The 22,528-nt window shown below is 38.3% G+C and overlaps 1 protein-coding gene across 2 annotated transcripts in view; it reads left to right on the forward strand.

Annotated features, from left to right (window-relative positions):
• Nucleotides 1-22,528, forward strand: part of LOC139142280 (atrial natriuretic peptide receptor 1-like) — a 63,896-nt gene that overhangs the window by 27,334 nt on the left and 14,034 nt on the right. Inside the window, exons 3-8 of one of the 2 annotated variants that reach the window (XM_070712163.1) lie at nucleotides 14,923-15,058; nucleotides 15,548-15,775; nucleotides 17,309-17,387; nucleotides 19,931-20,045; nucleotides 21,053-21,175; nucleotides 22,310-22,387. In XM_070712163.1, coding sequence (XP_070568264.1) covers nucleotides 14,923-15,058; nucleotides 15,548-15,775; nucleotides 17,309-17,387; nucleotides 19,931-20,045; nucleotides 21,053-21,175; nucleotides 22,310-22,387 — 759 coding nt within the window. Of the gene's footprint in view, nucleotides 1-14,922; nucleotides 15,059-15,547; nucleotides 15,776-17,308; nucleotides 17,388-19,930; nucleotides 20,046-20,882; nucleotides 21,003-21,052; nucleotides 21,176-22,309; nucleotides 22,388-22,528 lie in introns of both variants that reach the window. The other variant, XM_070712164.1, reaches the window with a different exon arrangement.

Genomic DNA, 22,528 nt, shown 5'->3' on the forward strand with positions numbered 1-22,528 from the left:
TAGAAGAGATTCACAACAAGTTCAAACAGACTTTCTTAGAATTTGCCACGACTACAGGCTTCCATGTTTGGTAATTCATCAATCTCTTACGCCTGAGTTCTCAAGAATATACTTAATCCAACAATTGATACCGAGACAGTCGGACCAGTAGAATTTCCACAGCTTTTGACTTTGGAATTGCATGGAGCGGCGGCAGCCAGGGATTTTTAATAGACGGTTTCAGGAGGAGGAACTTGAAAAAGCGTACTTCCCACCTGGTCAAGAACAACTAGAACAACCTCGAGTCTCACTCAAGAACCTACACAAACTTCTTAACGCTTGTGAATCAGTGTGTGCTTATAATGCTTCGTTTGACTTACGAGCACTTGATATGATGAAAAGGTTGGACTTTGAAGTTACTTGTCTATGGCTCATGTCAGTTGTGTACATTATACTTCAACCAGAACTTATAGATAAAGCTGAAAAAGGGGGACTCGAAAGAACGGACTATGGCAACATGAGAAGTCGCTTTGAAGATCTTGCAAACTTAATATGTCAGACTAGGGGCCCCCCCCCGGCCCGCCCTGAGGGGGGCCCCGGGCCCCATTACGGCCCCCCACCCGCCCCCCCCCTGTAAAACAAAACCAAACACAGCCCAAAAAGATGCAATAAGTGAACATTACTTACGACAGTACATGATAAATACTTGGCCAGGTGGTTGGAAGAATAATGGTAAGCTGTCACTTTCATCTTTCAAGAAATTAAGACTTTTTCCATGGTACTTACTGAATAACTTTCGTAATACTTACGTTAGTACTTACGTTAGTACTTGACAAGAACCAGCACAGGAACTTACGAAGTACTTACGAAGTTCTAATAACATTTTCCTCCGGCTCCCAACTATTGAAACTTTCTGGATAACCGCGCCATTTTATCAGATAATATTTCTTTCCTCTAATTTTTTTCGTCTTCAAAATTCGTTCTACTCTGTACAGCTCGTCGCGTTCTGAAGGTGCGCTCTGAAGTTCATCAGAATAGAAAGTGCCGAGTATTTCCTCTCCATTCAGATCTTTTATTTTGTAAACTGGTGGTGTTCCAAGCCAGCTGCGTACACAACTTTTGAAACTACGAAAATCTCCTCTGTCCAATTTGGAAATATCCTTTCTTAAAAGTGGTCTTGTATTTTGTAATTCGGACACGTTCTCCCGGCTTGAATTCAGGGTTGGCTCCCCCGGCTGCCAACTCAGGACCGAATAGTGTATAAAATGCCTGCCAATCGTTCTCCTCTGTTACGTCCCTGGGTTTCATTTTGATACTTCCGTGTACGGTGTTATTGTAATTCTCAAGAAGTTCTGGTAGAATAGAAAGCCATTCTCGTGTCTGTCTGTATGTAAAGTATTTCCACATCATCGTCTTAAGGGTCCGATTAAAACGTTCAACAACGCTAGCTTTTTGTCACTGTAGGTGTGGAACCAATGAATTCCCGCCTCCTGGAGCCACCCCTGCATTTTTCGGTTCGTAAATTCCCGCCCCTCATCTGTCTGAAGTTTGTCGGGCCTTCTCCCGGATTTCTTAATCACGTCTTGTAGCGCCTGTAACGTATCATCAGCTGTTTTTGACTGTATCGGCCTGGCCCATGCGTATTTACTGAGCACATCGATTACTGTTAGCATGTATCGAATGTTACGGTTCTCTTTTGCGAATGGGGGAGGGAATTCCACGAGGTCAGCCTGCCAAACTCGTCCACTCGATGTTACAAAAACGCGCCGGCCCCTTCGGAACGCGCCACGAGTACGAGGTACCGGTTTATGTAGATTATAAGTTAGCTGAGTTTTTAACCAGTCCTGCACCTCTTTCTTAGTGACGTGGAGTCCGCTGGCCCGTGCTGCGTCATATAATTTTTGTACACCTCCAAAACCAGTTTTCGGGTTGTAATATAATTCTCTAAGAGTGCCTTCAGCGGAGCCTTCGGCTTCAGCTTCCATAATTGCTATATTATACGAAAAATTTTATGTCGTACGGATGCCGTAAATGAAATACTAGTTTACTGAATGGCCTACTTTTCAATTGTCTGACCAGGTCCGTGGCCTCCCGTTCTGACACCTCCATTCCATATTCTTTAATAATAGTTTGTTATCTGTCTTGCTCGGTGTGTAAAAAAGTACTAACATCTGTATGTTTTCCCTAAATGGTTTACTAATACTAGTATATTGCTGAGTCAGAACCCAGACAGATAGTCCGTCGTGTCTTGCGCTGAAACCAAGTTTGACTAAAACGTCACTGCGCTTCTTCATATCTTTGGACGCAGCGCAGTCGTCGAGGATTATTAAAGTGTTCGTGCCAGCCCATTCTTTATGCACGAAGGCTAGTGTATCATCTACAGCATCGAGTCCGACCGGAAATACAAACACGTTGTCATCGGTGAAAATGAATCTTTTATTATACGTTTTATTGTTCATGAATGTCGGACAAATGAAAACTATATATTCAAATTTTCCTAGGTACGGACCGGTGAGGAGATCCATTACATATTCCGTTTTGCCAGAATTTGTCGGTCCAGTTACAATCATGTTGAATGGTACAGTTGCATACATCGGATCTATATACTGTACATTAATGTAATGAATATTGCTAAAGATAACAAACCAATTTTACCATATTCATGAATAGGGTCTGCGCCGGTCACTGCTGCTGCCCGTTCCGAAGCGTTCCGAAGGGCCTTCGGGGACCGAGTCGTGTCATTGTGAGGTGGTGGTCCTCCGGGCTCGTCCTGCCACTTCACAGGATCCTCCCTCCCTTCCATGTCGTGTATAGCACTTTCTCGAACTTCCGTGTTTATATCACCATTCACCCCGAACACCATAGATTCTGTTGCGTATTGCAATTCATTATTATAACCTGAGATTGCCGGGCCTGAAAGAATAACCATCTTAGACGGCAAAGAGAGTAAATTGGGTGAGACTGCCATATCAAGTTTGACACCAGTATTCATTATTGTGTCTTGATATCGCCTATAACTGATTACTTTGTCGGTATTACGAATTTCATCTTCGAGGAGAACACCGAATTCTTTTCGGACTTGCTGTGCACTGCCAGTATCACCCACTATGGTACTACGAATATTTGCTTGTGCGCCAAGTATGCAATATACGTAGGCTTCAAGACTTTCGTTGAGGCGAGCTAGACCGGCCTTTGTTAGTCCCGAGTCTCCCTTCAGAGGAATGAAACTATTGTATTGTCCTCCGATCCATCATTTCGGAAGAAATAATAGTGCGGTCGGTCTTTGTCGGACAGTACATGTTTTTTCTTTCCAAAAATGTATGTGTATAGAAAACGCCTCCGTCGGCGGAGAGGAAAAAGTCATGACCGTTGTATATCGCTTTTGGCTGTCGAACAGGCCCACGATTAGTGTAATATTCATATCCATAACCAAGACCTTTATTTTGACCTTTTCGATATCGAAAGTCGGACTTCGTTGGACTTATATTTCCAAATTCAGTACATAGAAGTTCATATTGGACGAGATTGTACGGATTGTCGCCCGCTTTGAAGGTGGGGGTATCGTCTGGAAGTGCAACGCCCATTTCGTGAAGGATACGACGTATTGTAAAATATACATGGAAACGGCAGAATGATCGTATTTGTGGTGGAAATTTCTTATCAAAGAGATGGGCGAATGATATACCGCAACCAGTAGTGCTGCACCATACGGCGAAATTTAATTGCTGGTCCCAGTATTTCATGTTTGGACTGCCCAACCAGACATTACTTTCTTTAGCTGTTCGATGAGTGATTACGTTATCTTTAAATATATCCCGTGGATGAAAAGTAAATTTTTCTGTCGGCGTTACATATATTTCTAAGTCCATGAGAATAGGTTTTATTCCCCCGTCCGGTTTGGAAGGGGGGTATCAGCATGCTGTACTGTCGGTATGCTCGTCTTATTCAATTGAAAAGCAACTGGGAATAGGTCTGTACTCATTATTCGTGTTTCTATATACATATAGATTTAAATGGAGGAGAATTTTCCATACTTCGGAATCCCTGTCGGAATCATACTAACATTCCAGACCATGTTAATATTATATTTCGGATTCAGGTTTAAACGAATTTTTTATTTTTTACTAAGAATAGATAACATATTGCAAACAATGGAGAATTTAATAAAGTCATCGGCAGCGGCAAATACGCGTTCCGAAGGGTCTTCGGTGCCTTCAGACGCTCGATCCATAATAGAGACGAAACGTGAAAAAATACTGTGTGTCATCGCAAGTGGTCAAAGCAAGTTATTTTTTGGTAAGGAGATTTCAGTTGCTGATGTAGAAAAATGGGGAGATGAAACGGTGAATAAAGCATTTAAAGTCTATGAAGCGAAATACAGTTCTCTTATAAGTGATACCATCACTCAAAGTTTCATAGATCTAGGAGCCCGTGCATTAGTCAGGTAGTTCCAATCGATGATCGAGATAACTATGCCACTGATCTTAAAAAGGATTTTATTCTCAACAGTGAAATAAAACGATTATCAGGACGGATAGGGTACACGTGGGGGCCCCTGATTGCTCTAATTTCCACCGGTTTAATTACGGGTAAACATTTAAATTTTAAAAAAATCGGGTTTAATATAGTACCTGAAATAAATGGATTCAACTTCGCCGACTCAGCAAACGCTTCCCCCAGGGACTCCGTCAGAAGCCCCGCCGACGGAGCCCACACCGCAAACGACTCCGTCAGGGACGATCTTCCCGACTCCGACACAGCGCAACATAGAGAAAGTGACGTTACCGCCGAAGCATCCAGGGAGAGTTGCTGCGGGCAAGCGACTAGCGGAATGGAACAGGCAAAACAAGGAGAAGAAACGCCAAGCAATGGAGAGGGAGGGAGGGGAGGGGAGTGATGCGGTAGCGACAAACTGTATAAGCCTACCGCCTACAATGAAAGAACAGTGTGATAGCTCACGCGATAGCTCACGCTGGTATAATAAATGTTATCTTGTTTTAGGAATTGTGGGAGTTTCATTGACTGCATTAGGGCTATATTGGGGGCGTGCTCGCATACCCCCTGTCCCGTTAATCGATCGAGTCCAGATCGGAAAGATCCTCCACAGAAAGCGAAAAAACAGAGCACGTAGCAGCTCCATCCAGAACAGTTCCGACGGGAGGGGAGGGGAGAGGGGGAGGGGGGTGTTCCCAGCTCCTCTACATTGTATGAGATGGATTAACTCCCCATATTTTTTATTTTTATTTTTTATTTTATATACTAGTCAGCAATCATGGATATTAAAACAGTTGTAAACACAATGTACGATGGTATTGTAATCGCAGGACTTGCGATGGGATATCTTATGATCTCCAGCAAATTTCTGAAAATTGATAGTGGGCGATCCAAGTCGTCCAAATTTGACTCGCTTGGCAAAATTAGGCGGTGCGACTGCTGCCGCGGTAGCAACCAAAGATCTCCTTGAACAGAAAAATATTATTCCTGCAGAACCTTATACTTCGTAATAATAATATTCATCGAACATTTATATAGTAATATACATCGACAATACAGTGATCATATAGATACACGTACAACGATGATCATTTGGATTGAAAGCCAAACAGGTGAACCAGTTCACTGTTAATTTTTACCCTTGCATTGACACGACGCAGTTTACGAAGATAAGACTGCTAGAGTGCGGACTATATAATTCATGGCATAACATAACATCGACGAATAATGTAATAAAATATCAAGAAGGTGACCAACCAAAGAAGACTAAATCAATACGTCCAGGTAACTACAATATCGATACGTTAAACAAAGCAATCGGGTTGAAGCAAAAAATTAATTTTGAAAAACATCTGCCGACAAACCACGTTCTTCTAACTTTGGCTAAAGATGTTAAAGTGTATTTCAATGCCACAGGTAGCTTTGCCAACGTAGTTGGTTTTTCAGATAAACCTGAGGACAACCCAGTTATAAAAAGTACTATTAGTCCGAAGAAAGTGGATTTCTTAACAGTCACTAAATATATAGTTCATTCAGATGTAGTCGATGTTACTGGAATTATGTTTCATTTGGTTCGGGTGCCTCCGGAGGATACATACAGGGGAAAGTATCGAACTGTTTACAAATACTTCCCATCCGGGATACGAGAGAAATAAGTGAAAAGGTTACTTACGATTTTAAAAACGGAGCAATTTCTATGCCATTGAGAAAAGGGGGAGATTACATGAATTCAATTCGTATCTGGATAACGGATCAGGATGGAAACATGATCGATTTCAATAACTGGCCAATTAGCTTTTGTATTGAATTGCTGTAGTAGTCCCGAAGCGGGGCCCCTACCGGTGCGTTCCGAAGGAACCCTATCGGAAGAAAACCATCCCACGACCAATCCTCCAGCAATATAGATCATCTCATATTTCTTTTGCTCAGGACTGGGTTGATAATAATCTGAGAATTGCGCTAACGCTTGCGCTGGACTTGACGTAGAGTTGCTTTGCACCGCTTCTGCTTCTTCCAGGATTCTGCATCTGTATCTCTTAATTCTGCCGCAGCATGCGCATCCTTTGCTTGATTTTCTCTTTCCCAGTCAGCCTGTAGTAATCTTTTTCTGACCAGACGTTGCGATCATGTTCAAATTTTTCTAATGCTTTATCATGTCTAATTTTCTCTTCAATAAGAGCCTCACCATTCCCAGAAAGCTTTTGTCCGATAATATTTCCTCCTGTGAATGCCGTTGCATTTAATACAGCACCGAGAACTGTCATTCCTATAGCTGAAGCCATGACTGTGTATTGTATATTACAAGGTATTATTTTAATTTTCACTGTATATAGGTCCCTACGGAGTATGTCTGATCCAAGTGGCTTCGGTCTAGGTACAATTCGTATGCAAAATCTTGAGCTTGAAGATCTGAGTGATGTTAAAGTTAACAATAATACTAAGATGGCTGCTAATCATAATAAGGATTACGTCCTTCGTTATAAAGACCGCGAAAAATATTTCGTTTTAGCCAATGCCGCGGCGCCACCCCACGAGCATGCTGTAGAATTTTCCGAACTTAAAGACATTGATGAAACTGTAATTGACGCCACAAAGGCTTCGAATGATTCTACTCCTTTTGCTCTGACATGGGATTCGTCTAGTCAGAAATTCATGCCTTATAATGTGCCGCGTAACATCTTAGATATATTGGGTAGTGAAATTGCAGGAGGTGTTGCTGAACCACCAGGAACTCCGAATGTGATTTATTTTGATAGCAATGTAAACAAATATAAATTGTTAGATTTTCGTAGTTGGCTTACTCCTACAAATCCATACATTGCACTTCTTGGTATACCAATTCACCTTAAAATTAGTCCTCTTAATACAATAATGAAGGCAGATAATACACTAAGAAGGTGGATAAACGAGGGGGAGAATTATTGCTCGTATACAGCTAGCGGAGTTCCAGTTAGATTATTTTGGGACACAACTTTAAAGAAACTGGGTCTTAAAAGTGTCGGTGATGAGGCAGCTGAATTAACTTTACAGACAGTAAATCAACAGATGACAGACAATATGAAAATACTTCAACATGGTACAGTTCTCATTAGATGTGTAAAGTTAGCTACTGGAGATGAATTTGACGATTTGGTTGGATATTATGCTATGAAAACAGATAACAGAACAACTTGTGATATTATCATAAGTATTGATAAAGATCGGGAGGGGAAATGAGTATTGAATGTTTTGTTGGTGGGAATAGAATAGAGAACGACTTAGGAACTACATTTGTACGTAAAGATAAAAGAGTGAACACTTTAGATATCAGTACCATTCATCTGAAACGACTCATTTTGTTTGAAGTAATGGTCTTCCGACATATTTTAAGTTCAGAGGAAATTACTAAAATTTTATCTATCAGGTGAACAAGTTCGCACCGATAGGAACTTCGTGTTCAACATCAGCTAGACTCCGCGACCGGCCGGACTGACAACGGGGGTAAAAAACCTTTATATAGGCTAGTTTGATGGTGATGACTCACACGGAATTTCCCGTACATGTATAAACATGTTGTGTGTGCTCAGAAGGGAATTTCCCTGCTTAGTTCAGGACAATGCACTGCTGCGCATGCGTGAGTTCGTATATAGGTCAGGGTTATACTTTAGTTACATGGATGGTTAATTTTTCCTTCGCTTCATGTAGATAAATGAATAAAATGGGTGTAAAATTCTTACTTCATCCCAGTTGTCCACGCTTACTCTACTACTTTTGCCCATGGTAACACAAATAAAACATGGCAGGTGATCAATGAGATTTTGAACAAAACTACAAATAGATTGTGTCCCCGAAAAATAATTTCCAAAGCCCCTAACAATAGTATTCTGACAGAAAGTAGTGATATTGCGAATGAGTTTAATGAGTTTTTCACAAATATTGGTCAAGTCTCGCTTCTAATATCACACCTGTCACTAACTTTGCACAGTATTTAAGTGGTAACTATCCAAATTCTTTCTTTTTCCACCCAATTTCTGAACAGGATGTTCTCAACGAATTAGACTTCTTGACCCCCGAAAAGCTGTGGCCATGACAATATTCACCCCAAACTAATTTTACATGCTGCAAATATTATCTCTCGCCCTTTTAGCCACATTATCACTGTTCATTGAGCCAAGGAATTTTCCCCAATTCATTGAAAATAGCTAAATAATCCCACTTTATAAAAAGGAGCTGCTGATGACGTAAGCAATTATAGACCAATTTCAATTTTACCAACATTTAGCAAAATTATTGAATCCATCGTAAACAAGCAATTCATTAGATATCTCGAAACAAAACATATTCTTTTGGATACACAATTTGGTTTTCGCAAACATTATAATACAAAATTGGCCCTTTCAGACCTGGTCTCCGACATACATGACAATTTAGATAACGGGTTCCTAACTTTTGGTATTTTTATTGACTTTAAGAAAGCGTTTGATACCATAAATCACGATATCCTGATCCGTAAACTAGAACATTATGGTATCAGAGGCATTGCATTACAATGGTTTAAAATTACTTAATAATCGGCAGCAATCCGTCAGCATCAACAATGTTTCATCATCATACAACCAGATACAGTGTGGTGTCCCACAAGGATCGATTCTTGGCCCGATTTTATTTTTAGTGTATATTAATGACATCGCAAATTCCTCAAATTCTTTCCAGTTTCGACTTTTTGCAGATGACACTAATTTATTCAAGTACATCAAAGCCAATGACATTAATCTCGTGCAAATAAACTCAGATTTTCAAAAAGTTTGTGACTGGTGTCAAGCAAATAAACTTACAATCAATGTCGAGAAAACAAACTACATGATTATCAAACCCAGCGTAAAACGGTGAATTTAGCAGGTAATTTATACATTGAAAACCATCAAATTGAGAATGTGTCATTGGCAACTTATCTGGGGGTTACACTTGATCAAAACATTAATTGGAAATTACATATCCAAAAAGTCGTTAAAGCTATTGCCCCCAAAATAGGAATCATTTCACATCTCCGACATTACGTGCCTAAATCTATTCTCTTACTGTTATACAACTCGCTCATTCTTCCACACATAACTTATTGTATCGAAATCTGGGGTAACACTTTCTCGACTTTCCTGGAGCCAATACTTTTGTTACAGAAGAAAATTACACGTCTCATCACTTTTTCCGATTTTAACGCTCATACTGGTCCTTTATTTAAGAAACTTGGTATTTTAGACGTCCACAAACTCTGTAAACTCCACACTTGTCTTTTTACCTTTGATTTACTATATAACCGATTTGCTCAAGATAAAAGTCGTTATTTACAGACCATACAGCATGACTACCCAACCCGATTCGCTACTCATGACAACTTTCCTTTGCCCAAAGTCAACCTTTCACAAAGTAAACACGATGTAAAATATGCAGCCACTAGCCACTGGAATTCTCTACCTAACTACATAAAAAATACAACAAACAGATATACGTTCAAAACTATCTTAAAAACTCACCTTCTCACCAATTGAACAGTTTTTGCATGATTTTCTTGTATAATTATTACTTTTCAGTTATATTTAATGTAAATATCATTTTTCAATTATATGTACAGTTACAGATTAGTGCAAGTCTTGTACATTTATTTATATGTCTTTCGCAGTTACATACTTGTGTATATGTATACTAAGTTGTCTGGGTCACGGACTAGACTAGTTCTGATCGAACTATTTCCGTGACCTCACCAGATTTTTGATAAGTTTACTTACTTGACATGTATATATATTTTCATCTGGTGAAATAAATTCAATTCAAAATTCAATTCAATTAAAACACTGCTGTTTTCTGTGCCGCAAGTCCATCGCTTCGGTATGAAAGCCCTAAGCCTCAAATCCCGTACGGCGAACAAAAGTCACGCAACGATTTTAAAGTCACTGTCAGTTTGTAAACATCTCCATGTGCTCATCATGTATGAAAAGAATTGTAATCTTTGCGTGATCATTGATTTTATAAAGTGTAGGACCTATTGCTGTTTGAGGAAACATGACATAAAAGATATTGTGTAGAATGCTGTGCTCAGTTTTCGAAACAGTTCAATTTAATATCTGGTGAAATAAACAAATATGATCATCTTATTGCCTTTACTAGTTGCTTGTGTCGACAATGCAAGTACTAGATGTCAAAACGCATAATATGTTATGTAACAGAACATGAGGCGATGAGGATTCTTGCAAGGATTGGAATATTGATCTGATACGGTGTATATATTGCAGTAAATTAAATTTATTAGCAAATGTGAGAGATTTTTTTTTGGGGGGGGAGAGGTTTTTAAAGACGAATGAAACGATTGCAACGATACCTCTGAACTTCGTGTCCTATCTTGGCATGCAGTGGTCGGTAAATGAACGCATGGTTATTTTATCAGATTTTTTTTCTGGAAACACTGATCTCTGGAGGACAAATAAGACGTGTTTAGAATGAATGATCGATCGGTAACAAATTTCGAATCATATGTCAAAAAGGGTCATAGGTTTGTTTACCTTCAGGCAAAGGAAAACTAAAAAGCACAAGAAAATTCTGCTTCGTTCCGATAAACAGTCAATGAGCATTTCACTGGTTAATATATATCTCACACTATAATACTATAAGTTTGAAACTCTACGTTTAGTTTCTGTTTACTCATAATCTCCAACTTTCGAAACTCAACAGCGAGAAGCAGAAATACAAAGAAGTTCTAAAGGATACGTGTTTATTTAATGCACAGATGGAGGAAAAAGGGGTTACAAATCATCCAGCTCGGCATGATTTAATGAGAGGAAAACAACGACAATGTGTTTTATGGCAAGGGCTTAAACATCGTAATCACCATATAGAAAGAGTCTTAAATCACTCCTCTGTTGGCACGACGACATGGAACTCGAAAGTAAACACAAAAAGCACTGGATTTTCAAACACGGTTTGAAGCATCTATGGTAATATTTGCTATGCTCACAGAAAATGCCTTTGTTTCATGGCTGTAAAATATTTAGTTGTGGTTTACTGGTGGACTCGCTGTTGAAGAAACAGCGTGTGTACACCTTTGACGTCGTTGACAAACCATTTCTACCAGAAAGCCAGCAGCTGCATAAACAAAATTTAAATAATATTCACACTCCACAGTCAATTGTCAGCAAATGTCGAACCAAATGGTTATTCCCTGACCCAAGTCCGATGTCGCGGCGCTACATCACCTTCCACATAACTTTTATAACTTAGTTTAATTTCATGCTCTACAACAATCATGTATGCCATTTACTTCGCGGGTTATACCGGAGTAACCTTTACAGTGGTCCCTTTGTAGCGCAAAATACCGTACTCGTACAGTTGTAACGGCCGGTATGTATTATGAAAATTCTTGTCCGTCATACTGTGGTAGTGATGTAGCATTGATTAGAAAGATACCTTCTTTATGACGGTTCACTTTGAGGATGTGCCATGCGGGAGTTTGGTAAAAAATGATCCATCAATGCAGGCGTTCGAATTTCTGATGGTGAATCACATGAATACAAAACAGGAAATAATGTTTTTTGACGATACCTCTCGAAATATTCACATCCTGCCTGTCACTTTCATGTTCACCATGGTGTTCTCAATGGGCGTAGAATCTTATAACAATTGACCAAACTGCTGGCGGCAGGAAAGGCTTGTGTAACCTTGATCAGAAAAAAAACACTGATATTTTGGATAAGAATAAATGCGTGGAGCTAATTACAGCGCATGCAGTACGTTTTCCTCCCACACACTCCTAGGTGTCATACACATAGCAACAAAGGTACCCTGTCTGACATCAAACCATCAAATGTCTATCACTGGCAAGGAAAATCTCTTTATTACTCTGTTTTGCAAGAAATTAAATAATACTAATAATAATGATAATAATAGTCATTATTATCACCATCATTATCATCATTATTATCCTTATCAACATCATCATCATCATAAAAGTGTGAAAAGATGTTGAAAGAACCTAAACGTAATCACAACAAGTAAACAAGACGTCTAGCATAAGAGAACAATCATTGAAAATGTCTATTTAAACTAGAATTCTCTAGGGAAGAGACGGATTTCAGGTGGAAGATTACTCAATAATGTCCGAGTGCGTCCTTTACAAAATTTTCGAAATAACCTTTTTCTGTACATCTTATATCCTTTACTTGGGCGTCAAATGGGCCGAGTATTGACCGTTTTCGTGCACTATCAAGGTTCACAGATTTGCTTCCGATTTATACGGAACACTATCTTCGACGTGTTTGTTGATAGCCTGTGCACTGCGAAACGGTGCTGAGCGCCAGACATAGGCTGGCGATCGTTCAATGGCGATCGTTCAATGGGTCCCTTGAAACCGGTCAACAGTGAACGCGCAGAATGCACTCGACATCGGGGTAGGGCATCTGGAAACGGAAAATGTTACGAAACTGGCGTTCCGAAGGACTTTTTAGCGAACGCAGAATTCTGATATTTTCATGATGTATAATAATTGTTTGTATGCAACCTATTGTGACAGAGTTTGACATTATCTGTATACATCAGGTTACGATTTGGAAAATGAGGGTAATCATGTCGGAATGATAACTTCTAACAAGGGAATGGATTTAAAAGTGAGGATGAAAGTCTTATATGCAATACGTTGGGATACAGGCAATCACTGCTACTTGTACAAAACCAGAGTGATGTGTGACTTTAGAACAAGTCTCAAATATGGCGGCAATATTCTGGATATATATTAATATTATGAATTAAATATCTTTGAAGTCCACAAAGTTGAGAACCGCATGAATCATGCGTGACATCACAAAAACATGAACCATGGCAAGATCTGGATAAATATTTCCGAATAAGTTCAACGCAACGCGCATAAAAATTGCTGAACGGCAGATATGGTCGATATGGCGTTCCTTGTGAGTTCAGAATCAAGGATAACACCGAGAATCTTTGCCTGACCTCGAGCAGGAGTCAAGGTATCACAGAATCGAATTTCCTCTATCTCTTGTCAGAAAGGTTACCGGAAATTAAGAGCAAGTTTCAAATTCAGTTTTCCCATCATTTAAAAAGAAAAGGTGGCCGACATCCATGACTTAACATATCAAAGTGAAATACATTAGTCAAGATTATACTAGGGTTCTCAAAGGCCTCATCGATCCCGACAAATACGTATACTAAAATATCATAAGTATAAACGCTATACAGGCAATCACGTCAAAGCGATTATTCTCCTAAATGAGATGTATACACACTGAAAAGTGTCAGACCGAGGACCGACCCTTGTGGGACCATGGCATTAAGTGGACACTGTCGGAAAATGATTTAGTGAAATCAATAACGGTACACTAGCTACTGTTTTAAAAGGTATGAAAGAAACCAATGAAGTATATTACCTGAGATACACAGACAATCTGACAATCGATCTAGTGAAATGTTGCGATTAATTTACAGTGCTACTCTACAGAAAGATCAAGTATGACCAAAATTGTGTCAAGTGCTCAATACTAAGTCTTTTGTAACTTATAAAAAGTCTCTGTACTATGTCTTGGTTTTGTGCGCAGATTGTAAAGAACCACCAAAACACATGATATCAAGCTGGTCGTAACAACGCGCTCTATAATACTTTTGGTAAAAATGGCAAGCTGGGGACAGGGCGGAAGTTTTTCTGGAATGTCATTATCAAGGCGGTACGTGAGGATAGCTTTGACAACGGTAGATCTCATTAATGTTATTGTAACTAAACTTGGAGGATATCCGACTGGTTCAGGATCTTGGAAATTAGGTACAGGCGACCTCTGGATGAAGGAGACGATCAAATGACACGCGTGACTTAAACCGGCACTCAGATTTGAAGTAGAAGATCAGTAACGAGCTTTGACGGTGAAGGTCATCAGATGAGGCCCTAAATTCGAGCCTTTGTAAAGAAAGCGATTACCTATTTTAGAAGGGGTTCGTGCCCTGGAAGATAAAAAACATTTGTGATCAAAGCGAGTCTTCATCGAAATGTTGTCTAAATGCAAGAATTCACAGGAGGAAGGGTCCCGTCCCGTCTTGTCTTTGATACGGACCCAAATCAACTTTCGATAATAAAGTTTAATTGAAGCATGTATGTTATGCTTTCCAATAGGTATATACTGGGTATGCATCAATTTTAAGAACAAATAAGAATCATTAGCAAAAGAAAATCAAACAAGGCAACAAAACGTCTCTCTTTTGACGCAGCTAAGGAAGTAAACAAGCACAAATAGTTCGCCTTCACTGTTTGTAACTTTCAACAAGTGTAATTCCATAGGTATCAATACCGGTTATCGCGTGTATCTCGCATGAAATACAGCAAAGTGTCCAAAATGCGACCTTCACACATCGAAGTTCAAAACAAAACGTGCAACAGACTCTGCGGTGGGTATCAATTATCCATATCAACTGTTTTTACAGGTCGAGGTACACGCTGGGGCCCTGCATGACGCGGTTATCCTATTTGCGTTAGCTCTGCATGATGAGATCGAGAGTGGTGGAGATGGACTCGACGGGTTTTCTGTAGCAATGAGAATGAGAAGTCGATCCTTCGAAGGTAAGTTAAAGGTTCCGTCGCCCTCAGCCAGGAAGGTCGATAACTAACCTCGAGGATTGATTTCGTTTTACCGTCGATAGAGAATGTATTTGGCAGTTTTTTCTACGAATTTCTGAAAGTCTGTCCATAATCCAAACCCATAAGTATTTTAATATGCCTTTCGGATAAAAATATATTTATCTATTACCACAGTAATAGTGAATTTCAAGGAATATCAGTTAATACTATTTAAATTGTTTATTATATTCGAAATTTACTTTCTTTCGTCATGATGTAATTTTGTTGGACAAAAATTAAGAAAATTACAGTGCTTTTAAATCTTTTGACACTGATAGCAATGGTTTTGTTCTATTCCGTGATAAATGTTAATATTGAGCGTTGTATAAGATAAATCATATGTACAAAAGCGTAATTTTTCTAACGGTTGCTTACAGTTCAAAATTATGTGAAAAAAATTCAGAAACTAATTTAGCTTTTATTCTACGGCAGGAATCAGCGGGTTGATAAAAATTGATGCACAGGGCGATAGAGATCCAGACTACGCTCTTCAAGATTTCAAAGGTCACGAATTTGAAGATTTCGCTGATTATCACTCCTATGATAACTCCTTCACTATACGCGATGGATTTTCTGTGATATGGCCAGGCAATAGCACCACTGCGCCGAAAGACCATCCGTTGTGCGGCTGGGATGGGGAATTATGTCCCGATAACACAAGTAAGGCTACATTCAGCGTAGGGGTATATTACGATAATCCTGCAGACGAACACAATTTCGCAGAAATCAACATTGCACACATTATTTTAAAGCAACAATTTCTAAAAAAAATATCTTTTAAACTATTCTACTCATGATTGACCAAATTTCTTAGACACAAAAAACCCCGTTATTTTTGTCGTTTTAAGCTGGAATGCACCTCGGCGGCTGATATTCAAACTTTTACAATTCTTTTCTGACATACCACTTGTGGGGGTTCATTTTAAAGCTCTTGGTGTAAGAAAACTTTTTCGAAATTCGACAATTTTATTTTTATCCAAAGTTAAAACAGGGATGGCGGCCATTTTGAATTTTAAATATCGGTAAATCTTGGGTTATTTGTTTCTCTAGTACCAAAATTTGCACGATGACCACCCTACCAATTTTTTATTCTTGATTTTGAAGGAGAGTTGTTAAAAGATTCCTTAAGGAAAATTTGGGCAAAAGTTTTAAGTCTTTCACTTTCGAGGCGCATACTGCCTTAGCACAATCTAAACTGAATACTTACGGTAACTGGGTAGGGCTTTCTTCTTCTATATTCTAGGCGTACTTATTGACTCTTTCTTGCTATTGTAAACATATATTAATTACCAATTGCAATATCTTCTATCCATTTATCTTCATACCATATATTCCAAAGTCACTGCTTTTATTCTATCGCTAGGCGAACTAAAGCTACATAGAGCTGGAGACAGAACGAACAGATTTCAATGAAATGTTCAGTTGAGAGAAACTCAAAGAACCTATTATTGGTATTTTGTGGCTTTTCCGAGTATCGAGACATTTTGAAAATAGTTTTCAGCGAAATTCTTCTTCCCTTTTTATCGAATATCATGAAAATTAATTAAAAGTTTAACATGGCTATTTTGAAACTTTCCATGATCAAAATACGGAAGAAATAAGTACTTTTCTTTATATATTTCAGTGTTATTATCAACTTCTAACAACTTTTCGTCCACAAAATTAACGTTTTCTGACATGTATTTTATACCCAAAACAATTCCAATAGAGACAGTAGTATGCATTTCTCGTAAGTCAGAATCCTAAAAATTACAACATGAAACTCCCTATGAAGTCAAGCAATCGCAAAAGCAAGCGTAAGCAATCGATTATCGGCAAGGTATCATACACTTATTACCGCCATTGTGAACCACACCCCGGCACCCTGCCACTCCATTTGCAATATGGTACGCGCGTCCCAATAAACTTTGGCTAAAACTTTCCTCATGAAGACTTTAAACCATTCTCTTATCAACTCAGCAAAGAAATGAACTGTGAAATTCTTTAATACTTCACAAGGAAATGCACATCAATAATAAACAAGTTTCGATATGACTTGAATCGTGTAGCATTTGTGGGTTTTCTATAACGATTTGCCGAGCCTGCCGAACAAGGTGAAAGTGGTCTTTGTCAAGAGAGACAATCGTTTTCCAATTCGAGAATAATGAGAATGTGATCTTGATGAAAATGTCATCTCATGTTTTTTCTTTCTAGAAATGATCACTTTGGCAGTGTCCTGTACTCTTGGTGGCGTTATAGCAATCTGCTGTCTCACATTTTATCTGTGTTACCGGTAGGTTGACTGTTAAATAATTCATGTATAAGTTCTTGGAACTGAAGCTGCTCTATCGTTTTATAAAAAGGTTTTGTTTATCTAAAAACGTTTATCTTGAAGAGGTTTCTGTTTGGGTTTGTGTCCAGCTTTTATTAATTTTCATTTTTTAAATGTTGACATTGTTTTTAGTTCGTCAAAATGCTCGAAGTAACTCGGAGTGTATATTTTAGTTTTTAATACGTACACTTTTCCCACTGTCATATGGACGTACGTCACTTCTTCCGAATGTTATTCCCAAAACTATTTTTGTCAGTGATTTCTTATTTATATTTCCTCGTCGCTTTGTACAGAAATTGGATGAGGTATGTAAAATATACGCAGAGATGTATTATTACAGGCACTAATGATGTCACATTTTCTAAACTATTCTGTCACCATGGTATCTATACCAATTTACTCACGTCGCAGCGTCTCCACATACCTGTATCGTAATGGCACATATCGTTCTGTAAGATTGTATGATGGTATGCAGATAGTAGGTGTGGACAGTGCAGTATTTGTGCAATAGATCGTTAGAAACGCTTAAATTTGCTCAGATGAATGAAGTGTTAAAAATACATGTTTACTCAATAGCCAATAACTGCACAAACTAATGAATCTTCTAAATTCACGGAGCACAATCAAGCATTGCTACTGCCTGCATTATATCTGCAAGTAGAACAGCTACACATATATCCTCTTTCAATATTGAGCATTTAATTAATTTATAATTAAAGGGACAAAGTCGGCCATTTGTCATGAATTTTGTTTGATACGAGATACTACTTATATTGTTTGACATGTTGAAAGATACTGAATAAATCAGTGACCATGCATATATTCGACCCCGGTTTTAGACAAATTAAATGAAACCATCGCGAAAATGAATTAACGGTCATGACCATTAATTCATTTTCGCGATGGTTTCATTGATCGTGTCTAAAACCGGGGTCGAATATATGCATGGTCACCCATTCATTCAGTATCTTTCAACACGTCAAACAATATAAGTAGTATCTCGTATCAAACAAAATTCATGACAAATGCAGCCTTTGTCCCTTCAAGCTATGACTCAACGAGTGCACTATTGTTGTTCAGTATACAAAACTTTTGTTTCACGTAACTCGAAGTGAAGCCTTATCGATCTTATCCCGCATTTTTTTCTTGACAACAGTTCCGTGATCGGATGCATGAATGTATCTGGTGAAAACGGGTGTTCTTTTGTATTGCTCGTTTAATCAATTACACCATTTGCAGTAATAGAGCGCGAAGCCACTGCAGTGAACTGCAATAAAACTGTTTACACTAATTAGTTTCAGCTGTAGCCGTGGCCACTTTGGTGTTGAACAAGGCTACTTGATAAAGACCAAAAAGTCTGCTTGTACAAAGGCAAAATTAGCTCTGTCTGAGGCTCGAGTTGTAAATGAGAGTTTACGATTGGCACCCTGTGTTCAAGATTAAGATACAATGTAACATTACCATGCACTGGTCCATGTACAAATCTTTTTTATTTCAACTTCCCCAGACAAACTGTCTGCATGGGACATACAATGTTGTCGACTTTGCCAACTGGCTACAGCTGAAACTAATTAGTGTGAGCAGTTTTATTGCAGTTCACTGCACTGGCTTCGCGCTCTATTACTGAAAAGGGTAGTAATTGAAGTGTGCTACTGAAACAATAACAATTCACATTATTTACACACCTGTTTCAAGCCCCAATACACCCTATTTTAGTTTCTTTGATTTCCATACACCCTTACGGTAGAATGCACCTCGGGGTCAGATATTTGGACTCTCAAACCTTTTCAATTCCTTCTGTTCTGACACTAATGGAGGTTCATTTTGAAGCCCTTTGAGTAAGAAATACCTTTACCGTCTCAGTTTGTTTGAAATTTTGTGGCCATTTTGAATTTCAAATATCGGTAAATCTTGGGTAAATTGTTTCTCTGTTACCAAAATTTGCACAGTGACCACCGAATTTTATTCTTGATTTTGAAAGTGAAAGGTTGAAAGATTCCCTGAAGAAAATTTAAGTGAAAGTTTACGTCTTTACTGTCAAGGCGCATACCACCTTAATTCAACGCACCGTATTTTCCCACATGTATACACAAGTTAAGCCGAGCGAATGAGGTTGTGGTTTTTGTAGCACATTAAGATCAACCTATGGCGACTTAGCATTGGCTTTTGAGGACAACAAGGGCGCGCATAAATCTTTTTTTGAATATCTTAAATTATTTGAAGTAATCAGTTGTATTCGACATAGTATCCTCTCAAAGATGTTGAACTGAGATAAAAAGACACGACATAATTTATGAATATTACCGTCGGCTTCTTATTTATATTTACAAAGATCAAAATTGATTGAAAATGATGTCCACTGCAGTTACTGTTTATTTTCCTGTGTGCACTTCGTATTAAGTACTGCACATGATAATATCACCTCATGTTAATGCGACGTACCAGGGGAAATTAGGCTTAATGTCAATATCTGTAGTTAATTGTCTATCAATTTTACCCCACAGGAGGGCGAAATTGGCTGCTGAGTTGTCTGCCTTCGATCTATGGAAGGTGGATTACAACGAAATAGTTTTTCAGACTTTTAAAAATTCAGGATTGCGCATTCGAAGTGCCAGCAGAGTAAGAAATATTTTGTTGTATCTACTATTGCTAACTTTAAATTCAACATTAATGTATGCATACATGCATGCTTAGGCCGCTTGTTCGCCTTTTATTGCACCTAAATTTTTTTGCTATCCTTTTCATCATCATATCACTTGCTGCTTCACTATTTTGATCGCTTGTTGTCTTTGGGGTCTATTGAAAGTCTTGCTGCATTGCTTGTGCTTCAAGATCACGTTGATATCATGGCATACAGTCATAGTGATTCATATTGAAGATGAAGATTAATAAGGTAGAGTAATGGTAATTATAATTGGACAGGTACAACTGACACACATACAGAAGTACACTTTGAGAACGCCTCTCCACTGGATTCTAGGTAGACAGATTAGCTAGACAGATAATTTTTAAATCTTTTCTAAACGCTCTTTGATTTGACATTAACCTTCTATGCTGGTTGAGGGGTCTACGTTAGCACTGCTACGCTCACATTTTACCATGGCAGGCGTGAGCTCTCGTCCAATCACAACAACTGACAGACTGATAAAATGGTATGTATTTAATTTTATGGACTCGAGCACAACGATTATAGGCTGTATCTATTAAAACAAGTGGAGCCAAGGTATTGAATAAATTAACAGTATCAGATAAAACGGAAGATTATTTCAGAGAGAACTGAGAAATAATGGAGAATAAACTAGATTTCAGACCTCTTCAGTAAAATTAGAATATTCAACAGTGAGCAAATTAAGTATTTAGAAATATCGTTTTATTACTTTTTATGCAATAAGGTTGACTGTTGATGTATCACTTTCAACAGATATGCTTATCTTTCTTCAATATATGTATACATAGATTCATAGTTCTGCTCAAACTCTGTCAAAGTCCGGAGGTGGCAGGGCGAGTCCAGACAGAAGTGATACCATGACCCTGAGTGGATACACACAGATGTTCATCCAAGTCGGGGTGTTTAAGGTATGTTATTTTTTGAATTAAAGGTCAGTATTTGACTCCATTGTTCGCAGATGACCCTTTCTACGCCAAGGACAGTGCACTCTCGGAGTAATGGCTCGCTTTCCGAAGCTAGAAGTGAAACAGGAACGGTGGGACAGGACACACAGGTCTTTACTCTTGTCGGAAACTTCAAAGTAAGTTATATTCACGATTTGAAACATTTGTTGAGACCACTTTCAACCCAGTTCTCACATCCTGTTAAACGACAGCACAATCACTCCATAATTTACACGATAGCTGTAAAATTGAATATTCGTGACTTCTGTGTTAAAAATTGCTTTTGTCCTAGTAGTAGTAGTAGTAGTTGTAATAGTAGTAGTAGTAGTAGTAGTAGTAGTAGTAGTAGTAGTAGTAGTAGTAGTAGTAGTAGTAGTAGTAGTAGTTGTAGTAGTAGTAGTAGTAGTAGTAGTAGTAGTAGTAGTAGTAGTAGTAGTAGTAGTAGTAGTAGTACAAACGCAAGAAAACAAATGACGTAACAAACCCATACCAGTGTTTGTCCTCTCTGGTGGAACAACAAATTATTGACATAAAATAAGATGGCCTATGTTTTACCAGAAGCATCTTATGGCTCAATAATTATAGGATAAAAACTTTTCAATAAACTTTGAGCCCTTGGTTCAAAGTAGAATTCACAATGATTAATTCTCATTCGAGATCTAGCTAAGAGTGTACTTTTAAGTCCTAGCACTATTGCAATTGACTGTCGACAACTGTAACCCAAAGAAAATTCATTTTTTCATGACATACAAACATTCCAAATATACACAATACACTGAAAAAAACGCGAGAAGCGAGAACGCGAGATCGACATTTCATTTACTTGTTGGTCTACACTGTAGCAGTACATAGTCGAATGTACCCTTGGTGTACAAAAATGTTTACAGAAAGTCTTGAGGTGTTTGATTTCCTTATTATCGTATATCATTTGGAAGAATACATGTTGAACTAATATGTAGATAACTTTACTGTGGATTATATGCAAAACAACTCACAATTTAATCTCACTACATAGCTATATGTTTTTTCCCTTCTTTACCGTAAGTGTTAAAATTGTCAGTTTTGTCTTGTCTAGGGGTGTTATCTTTATAAAACTTTTGTTCGTATTTGAAGTACGTGAATCGTGAGTCATCTATTTCCTCTTCATCCAACCCTCCTAAAAAAGATCTCTCTGAGTAAGTGTTTACTTGAATTTTGTGTGAGATGTATTTCATGTTAGTTGATTAGCTAACGATTTGCTCATTAAATCACCGTCGTTCTATTTCATACAGGGACAGTACGTTGCTCTGAAGAAAATCAACAAAAAGAGTATTGAAATCACACCATCATTGTTACTAGAATTTAAAATAGTAAGTATATTACATCCGTCCTATGACGTCTGTATCTTTTGGTAGACTCGGCGTTTCAATTTTCTTCGAATTTCATTAACATAATAGCAAATCAACATTTTATTTTATTTCGAAACTCAACTAAAAGTGTTTACGCTGTCG

This window comes from Ptychodera flava, chromosome 10 (genome assembly GCF_041260155.1).
Source record: "Ptychodera flava strain L36383 chromosome 10, AS_Pfla_20210202, whole genome shotgun sequence".
NCBI lineage: Eukaryota > Metazoa > Hemichordata > Enteropneusta > Ptychoderidae > Ptychodera > Ptychodera flava.